Here is an 8,462-nt window from a genome sequence, read left to right as displayed (position 1 = left end):
GTAGATGAATCTAAAAGATTGATTGCAAAATTATATATTAAAGCTTGATTAATTTGAACATACTTTATTGTAGGAGCTAACTGTGTAAAAATGATATTTAAGGCTTTTGTTTCACTTTCCGGCTCATAAAGAAAACTACATTTCCCACAAGGCTCTGCGACTGGCTTTGCCATAAATGACGCGTTTACGGCGCGACCGAAACGACAACCGTGCGTTGTTTGTAAATGAGCTGGTGTTGGTCTAAAATCATTTAAACCGCTATTTTGGTCGTCTTGAAAATATACTTTAGAAGGTGAGTAGTAACGAATTAAGTCCAGTGTTTATAGCTGTTTTCAGCCCGAACAGTTTCCTTCATTTCGGCGTCATCTGTTTATTTTTATCATTAAACGTTAGATTATATTTGGTTAATTGGGCGAAAATTATTTTGTAAACCATTCAGTCAACGTTAGATACCGCACGTCTGGTTATGTGCACTGAGTTTGATTGTTTTTGACTGAGTGGCTCCACTTCAGTATTTGGTTATAAACACGTTTGCTTACCACAACGTTAACATTAGTTTTATTCAGAATATTCACTTTACATTAACTTAGCTATAAACCTAATTGTGGGTTTCTTGGTAATTTTATTTCTACAGAGAAAGGTTAAGTTTCTAAATTGTGCATAGTTTTGTGTAATAAATCAGTCTTTCTACGATCATTGTCCATTTTATCAGCTCCGCTTACTGTATAGATGCACTTTGTAGCTCTACAATTACAGACTGCAGTCCATCTGTTTCTCGGCGTCCTTTGTTAGCCCCCTTTTACCCTGTTCTTCAGTGGTCAGGACCCCTGTGGACCCTCACAGAGCAGGTACAATTTGGGTGGTGGATCATTCTCAGCACTGCTGTGACACTGATGTGGTGGTGGTGTGTTAGTGTGTGTTGTGCTGGTCTGAGTGGATCAGACACAGCAGTGCTGCTGGAGTTTTTACACACCTCCGTGTCACTGCTGGACTGAGAATAGTCCACCAACCAAAAATATCCAGCCAACAGCGTCCTGTGAGCAGCGTCCTGTGACCACTGATGAAGGACTAGAGGATGACCAACACAAACTGTGCAGCAGCAGATGAGCTGTCGTCTCTGACTTACATCTACAAGGTGGACTGACAAGGTAGGAGGGTCTAATAGAGTGGACAGTGAGTGGACACAGTGTTTTAAAAACCCCAGTAGCACTGCTGTGTCTGATACACTTGTACCAGCACAACACACACTACCACAACACCACCATGTCAGTGTTACTGCAGTGCTGAGAATGATCCACCACCCAAATTGTACCTGCTCTGTGAGGGTCTATGGGGGTCCTGACCACTGAAGAACAGGGTAAAAGGGGGCTAACAAAGTATGTAGAGAAACAGATGGACTACAATCTGTAACTGTAGAACTACAAAGTGCACCTATCTAGTAAGTGGAGCTGATAAAATGGACAGTGAGCGTAGGTGGTCATAATGTTATGCCTGATTGGTGTAAATATCCTACAATAACGATGGAAAAATGTTTGATCCTGTGTGGTATTGCTGTCTGATCTATGCTAGTTGATACAAATGACAGTTTCTAAAACTCAATGAATTAATGGCATTTTAGCTTTACTAAAGCAAGGGAATGCATTAAACCATTGGTCAACAACCCTCGTCCTGGCAATCTACCTTCCTACAGGTTTCACTTCCAACCCCCAACACTTCATTCAGTTACTCAGTGATGTCTGAAAGCAGTAATTAAATAGATCAGTTGAGGTTGATCATTATTGGAGTTAAAGTCTGCAGGAAGGTAGATCTCCAGGACCAGGGTTGGTGACCTCTCTGTTAAAGGATTTCACTCTTTTGGCAGAAATCAAATCTGTGGCTTATAGTGACCAAACCTCTCAAAGTAAAGGCCTGTTAGAGGAGACCCTGTGGTAATGGGTCCCTTTTAACCATATGCCTTGAGTAATACTAATGTTCCTGGATAAATTTGCAGCTTATTTTTGTTTTTTCTTCTTCCCAGATGTCTTTGGCAGATGAGCTGCTCGCTGATTTGGAGGAAGCAGGAGATGAAGGCGAGGATGGGCTGTACCCAGGTGGGGAGGGTGAGGGGAGTGATGAGGAGGGGAGGGACAGGGAGGCCAACGGAGGGCTGGATGACATACCGGAGGAGATGGAGCTGGACTACAGCGGGACAGAAAGCGTGGCGTCCATAGCAAAACTACGGAACAGTAAATCGGTCAGTACCCTAATGGCCAACTTACTGACTGACTGCCTTTCTCTTTAGGTCTTTAAAATGTTCTACTTATTATATTTTTACAGTTTTCTGAAATCATGGAAAAGATTTCGCAGTATGTTGGGAATCCACGCAAGAACACAGATGGTAAGCAGCCGCCACCTGAAATTAGACTGTCCACATGGTGTGAATTGAGCATTTAAATAATGGGTTTAAATGATCTTCTCTGCTTACAGTGTCCGGCCCTGTGGAGGCAGACCCCGAGTACAGGCTCATCGTCGCTGCCAACAACCTGACTGTGGAAATCGATAATGAATTGAGTGAGTTTGATTTGTGTTTGATGCACTTTATAGCTTTTTTTTTCCTGCTTAAGGCTGGATTTGTTTTCTAATAGATGTAATTAGAATTCTCCTATCCTAAACGAGACATGCGCATGTGTATTATATATCTTGCCTGTTGACAGTTTGGGGATACACTGTCTAAATAAGAATTTTTTGTAACTTTTTGTAGACCCAACAGCAGAAGGACAATGAAGGTCTGAAAACTGTGATCTGAACAAGTGTGAATTTTGCTCATGACTTCTGTTGTAGCCTACTTTTCTAATATAGCAACAGCACCAGGTGAACAAGAACTCAGCCATGATGTTAGGGACTTTGGTTTCCATGGCTACGTCATTCTGCTCGCCATTGCCATCCCTGCATCCATTAATGCTTTAAGCTCCTGAGCTACCACCGGCCCCTTGTTAATTCTTACTCATTTCTTGTTTTATAGATATCATTCACAAATTTGTTCGTGACAAATACTCCAAGAGATTCCCAGAGCTAGAGTCACTGGTGCCCAATGCCCTAGACTACATTAGAACAGTCAAGGTAAGCAGCAGGGTCTCAAATAAGGACCACTTAGCAGACATCGGCAGGTCTGGCAGCAGCCCTACTTTAAGGCAACAGTTCAGACAAAAATCTAATTTGCACTGTTATTCTAAATAAAGTCAAACAACCAAGATGCTTTGTGTCCAAAATCTGTTTTCCTAATTTTGCACTGGAGCTGTCAAGATGAATAATAAAAGCTTATAGAAACCTGACAGAATCAAAAATACTTTAATTAGCTTCTATTACTTGTTAGATACAACAGCTTTGTAGCTTCAGTGCAGAACCTAAAGAAGCAAACTTTGGACACATATTTTGGCTCATTGATTGCTTATGTGGTAAGGGGAACAATTGCAGAAATTCTGTTTGGCTTAATACCTAAAAAGCTGCAAAAGCTGTTCTATTTTGTATGAGGCCTGAGATTCCATACTGTGTGTGCAGGAGCTGGGGAATAACCTGGAAAAATGTAAGAACAATGAGATTCTGCAACAGATCCTGACTAACGCTACCATCATGGTGGTCAGTGTCACTGCCTCCACAACACAGGGGTGAGGAGCTTCAGGGGGCTAGATGAGTCTTATATTATTTTTTGTCTTTTTTTCTCTTCTTCTTAGGCATCATTAATGTGTTTTGTTTTGTATTATTTTTGTCTTTTCTACAATGAATGTGAACCCAATAAAATATTAAAAGACTATCTTTGGAGTAGTAATTTGTATGTTTTATATGCGTAGGACATTACTGGGTGAAGAGGAACTCCAGCGATTGGAGGAGGCATGTGACATGGCTCTGGAGCTCAACCAGTCAAAACACAGGATCTATGAGTATGTGGAATCCAGGATGTCCTTCATTGCTCCTAATCTGTCCATCATAGTCGGGGCATCCACTGCTGCCAAGATAATGGGTAAGTGCGTGAGAGCTGGTAAGCCTGAATGAAGCCAGGCATATGCTTCTATTCTACACATTAAAAAAAAAAAAGGATTTTTTCTTTTACCACATCCAACTTCATTCCTTGATTCTCTTTCTGCTGTACATTCTGTTTTATCATTTTCTCTTTCCAACATCACCTGTGTGCTCAGGTATTGCTGGAGGACTGACTAACCTGTCCAAGATGCCAGCATGTAACCTGATGCTCTTGGGTGCTCAGAGGAAAACCCTGTCAGGTTTCAGCAGCACCTCTCTGCTCCCTCACACTGGCTACATCTACCACTGTGATGTGGTGCAGTCTCTTCCGCCGGTCAGTGCCCTTACACATGTCCTTGTTGTTACTGTTACATGCCCTGTGCTAAATACTGTTTGGCGAAAGTACAGCACAGAACTGGCTAACATGGCTAAAAATGTATGTGCAGTCAACTCCAACATTGTCACCTCTCAAGAAACTGGGTAAAAACAATCATGTTAAAAGTTAATAATGAAGTTAATCATATATAATTTTAAGTATAAAGAATAGTGTATTCTTTTAAAAACATGGGCGAAAATGTAAATGTTCTCACCATTTGTTTAAGCTGGAAATATGACTCATTGCATGTGGTTTATTAAATATATTGAATTTAGCTCATTTTCATGAAGGTTGCCAATAAATCTAGAGTTGACTGTGTATATTTCCTAATGATCAATTTTAAGTCTGAATGGTATCTTGAACCCCCAAAAAAAGAGACGTATGATTTTAAGAAAAGTTACCCAATTGCAAAAAGCTGAGCCTTTACCACAGTACTGAGGATCTCACCCTTTTATTCATTTTTATTTTTTGTTTGTTATTAAAGACTGTATTTATGCTACTACTGCTAGCACCTGTGTGTCATGTAGTTAAAATTCCTACTTGGGAAGAATGATTGGTCCCTCTTTACAGTGTAAAATGATGAACTTTATGTACCTCCATGTTTATTTCATCTGGCCTTCATTGGTTGTTCCACCTGACCAGTTAGTTGAGACCCCCAGACAAAAATTACTAAAATTCCATAGGGTAGCAGAAATGAGCATTAGTGTGAATGATAGTTGCTGCTGCAGATATAAAAAACAACAACAAAAAAAAAATCAGCACCCTTACAAGACCACCAGGGAGCTGGTAGCCTGTTATTTGGATGGTGGATCATTCTCAGTGCTGCAGTAACACTGACATGTTGATGGCTTGTTAGTGTGTGTTGCAATGGAACAAGTAGATCAGACACAGCAGGGCTGCTGGAGTTTTTAAACTGTGTCCACTCACTGTCCACTCAATTAGACCCTCCTACCTTGTCAGTCCACCTCGTAGATGTAAAGTCAGAGATGATACCTCATTTGCTGCTGCACAAACTGTGTTGGTCATCCTCTAGCCCTTCATCAGTGGTCACAGGACGCTGCCCACAGGACGCTGTTGGCTGGATATTTTTGGTTGGTGGACTATTCTCAGTCCAGCAGTGACAGTGATGTTTAAAAACTCCAGGAGCACTGCTGTGTCTGATCCACTCATACCAGCACAACACACACTAACACTCCACCACCACGTCAGCGACACTGCAGTGCTGGGAATGATCCACCACCCAAATAATACCTGCTCTGTGGGGGTCCTGACTATTGAAAAACAGGGTAAAAGGGGACTAAAAAAAGTCTGCAGAGAAAAAGATGAACTACAGTCTGTAATTTTAGAACTACAAAGTGTGATAAAATAGGCAATGGATGTAGATAAAAGGAGGTGTACTTAATGAAGTCAGTCTGTCAAAACATAAATATCTTTACAAATACCTTTTCATTGCCGAAGCCTAGTACAGTATGTGCTGTGTTGTTTGTGCAGGACTTGAGGAGGAAGGCAGCGCGGTTGGTGTCAGCCAAGTGTACACTAGCAGCTCGTGTGGACAGTTTTCACGAGAGTCCTGATGGCAAGGTAAGGAGCTCTGCACTGGCCTCCAACTGCAACAGCTAATAAACACATGCCTAATGCAGCAGTGCACAAATATGAAACAGCAGTCGCACACAGCACACAAGTCACACACCATTGCATAGAACAACTCACCAAAATATGATTAGACTGTACATTTACCTTAACTCTTCTGCACGTGTTTGCAGGTTGGGTATGACCTAAAGGAGGAAATTGAACGGAAATTTGATAAGTGGCAGGAGCCACCGCCCGTCAAACAAGTGAAGCCCCTTCCAGCACCACTGGACCCCTCGCGGAAAAAGAGAGGAGGCAGAAGGTGTGTGTGTGTGTGTGTGTGTGTGTGTGTGTGTGTGCGCGCGCGCGCGCGCAAGTCCACCTGGCTTCAACTCATGCTTGCATTTGTTCTTTCAGGTATCGTAAGATGAAGGAGAGGTTGGGACTCACTGAGATCAGGAAACACGCAAACAGAATGACCTTTGCAGAGGTCAGTTGATTTCAGAAGGAGCGCTCTATGGCCGTAGTTTAGTCCTAGCTTCATTTTTACACACACATATACATGTAATGCCTAATCATTGAACAGTCGATTATCAAATAGTAATCAATAGGTTAATTGATCATAATCATTTGTTGCAGCTCTTAAAAGTGCTTTATGTAGACTACACCCCCTACCCCCCCCCCCCCCCCACCCCCACTGAGGATTGTGTTGTTTGTGTCTCAGATTGAGGATGATGCATATCAGGAGGATCTGGGCTTCAGTCTGGGTCAGCTGGGGAAATCTGGCAGTGGCAGAGTGAGACAGGCGCAGGTCAATGACGCCACAAAGGCCCGCATCTCCAAATCTCTGCAGGTACCAATACATAAAGAAAAATCAGCTCAAGGCACATCAGTGCCCTTACAATGGAAAAATATTACAACATATGCTTCTCTCTTTATATATAACACACTGTCATCTATGAAGTATAGTCTGTTTGAGAACGGAGGATTCGGAGTATGCTTGAGTTTTAACTAGCATGCCTGTTAAAGAATTTGTGTGTATGTGTGTGTGGTTTTGTAGCGGACCTTGCAGAAGCAGAGCATGACCTATGGTGGGAAGTCCACAGTCAGAGACAGATCTTCAGGAACCAGCTCCAGTGTCGCTTTCACCCCACTACAGGTACACACACACACCCCTAAAATTTTGGTAACTTTTTGTCCAGGCCCAATTGGATCCAACCCACAGTACCGAGTTTAGAGTACAAACCTCAGCTGAGCCCAAGAAAAAATTATCCAAACCTGACAAGCCCCGACACGCATCATATTTTAAATGCAAAACTGACTTGAGCTCAGTAAAAAAACAGATGGTCAGCGCTGGTTAAATTAAACTAACACCTGTCATTTCACTGTGGATGGAAAAAAAATATAGAAACTTAGCAGCTTTCCAAATTCTGCTACAAATAAATGTATTCAGTAAAGTGATGTTTTTAAACATCCCAAATTAAAATTGTTGTAAATGAATGAAAGTAGATAGGAAATATAAATTAAAGAGAAGAACTAAAGCAGAGGGAAATGCAAGGTAAAATCTTGTTAAAATTTTAAAAAAGTTAAAATTCTCAGAATCTGAAATTTGAGCTTGACCAGAGTCCGCCGCATGTTTAGGAAATGACTTCTAATCCGAACGGCAGCAGTCGGATCCTGTCAGGTTTGGACAAATAGTCCTGATTTGCTGATAAGCGTATCTGATAAGCTCTGACAGGATTCATGCAAGTACCCACCTACACCGGAGCACCCATTCTTTCACAAGTCTGTAAACACAGCCAAACAGGTGAAACTACTGTAGTCTTTTGTCTGGTGTTGATTGGCTCTGCTCTCTCTGCAGGGTTTGGAGATCGTCAACCCACAGGCTGCAGAAAAGAAGGTGGCTGAGGCAAACCAGAAATACTTCTCTAATATGGCAGAGTTCCTCAAAGTCAAGAGAGAGGGAGATGGCAAAGTGTGAGCTTGAAGCTGTCACAGACACACTGTGGATAGAAGGCATGACTGTCATTGTCTGTGGCTGTTGCCTCTGAAAGGACTGTAGGGAGCACCTGTTTTTGTTTCTTTTAAGTTCCCGGATTTGTTTTTTTTTTTTTATAAATAAATGTGGAGGGGAAGAGTTATGGAATCTTCATTTTTCTTTTTAGAGGTATATTTAAAAACCAGTATGGATCACTAATATACCAAATTTGCTTTGGATGCAAAGCTGTTTGAGATGATTGTGTAACTGGTGCTTTTCCGCTGTCTCTGAACAGATATTTTCCAAAAAAAAATTCTCCTTGGCTGTGGTTACCAATGCAGGTTTCATTCTGGCATTTCACAAATAACCCAAGTTTCATGCTCTTCTTGGTTGTTCTTCCATGGCTTAATTTACATTAGGTGGTATTTAACTCCATGTTCTTCAATGTTTTTCCAGCACATCAACATGTATAGTGGACCAGGGCCTGTATTCACAAAGCTTAGTGTTAGTGCTGATTTAGGGTCAGATTCCTGTCTTATTTAC

General features: G+C 41.6%; 1 protein-coding gene across 1 annotated transcript; it reads left to right on the top strand.

Moving 5' to 3' along the window:
- Positions 1–177: 177 nt before the first annotated feature.
- Positions 178–8,173, top strand: prpf31 (PRP31 pre-mRNA processing factor 31 homolog (yeast)). The gene is made up of 14 exons (XM_036588658.1): positions 178–292; positions 2,018–2,233; positions 2,317–2,377; positions 2,467–2,550; positions 3,002–3,099; positions 3,538–3,644; positions 3,828–3,997; positions 4,173–4,330; positions 5,864–5,953; positions 6,136–6,263; positions 6,359–6,431; positions 6,666–6,794; positions 7,002–7,100; positions 7,803–8,173. Exons 2-14 carry the CDS (start codon positions 2,018–2,020, stop codon positions 7,920–7,922), a joined length of 1,533 nt encoding a protein of 510 aa, XP_036444551.1. The 5' UTR covers positions 178–292; the 3' UTR covers positions 7,923–8,173.
- The last annotated feature ends 289 nt before the right edge of the window (positions 8,174–8,462 follow it).

This window comes from Colossoma macropomum, unplaced genomic scaffold (genome assembly GCF_904425465.1).
Source record: "Colossoma macropomum unplaced genomic scaffold, Colossoma_macropomum, whole genome shotgun sequence".
Classification (NCBI taxonomy): Eukaryota; Metazoa; Chordata; class Actinopteri; order Characiformes; family Serrasalmidae; genus Colossoma; species Colossoma macropomum.
Note: the sequence above shows the minus strand (reverse complement) of the source record. Positions and strands in the feature narration are given on the sequence as shown.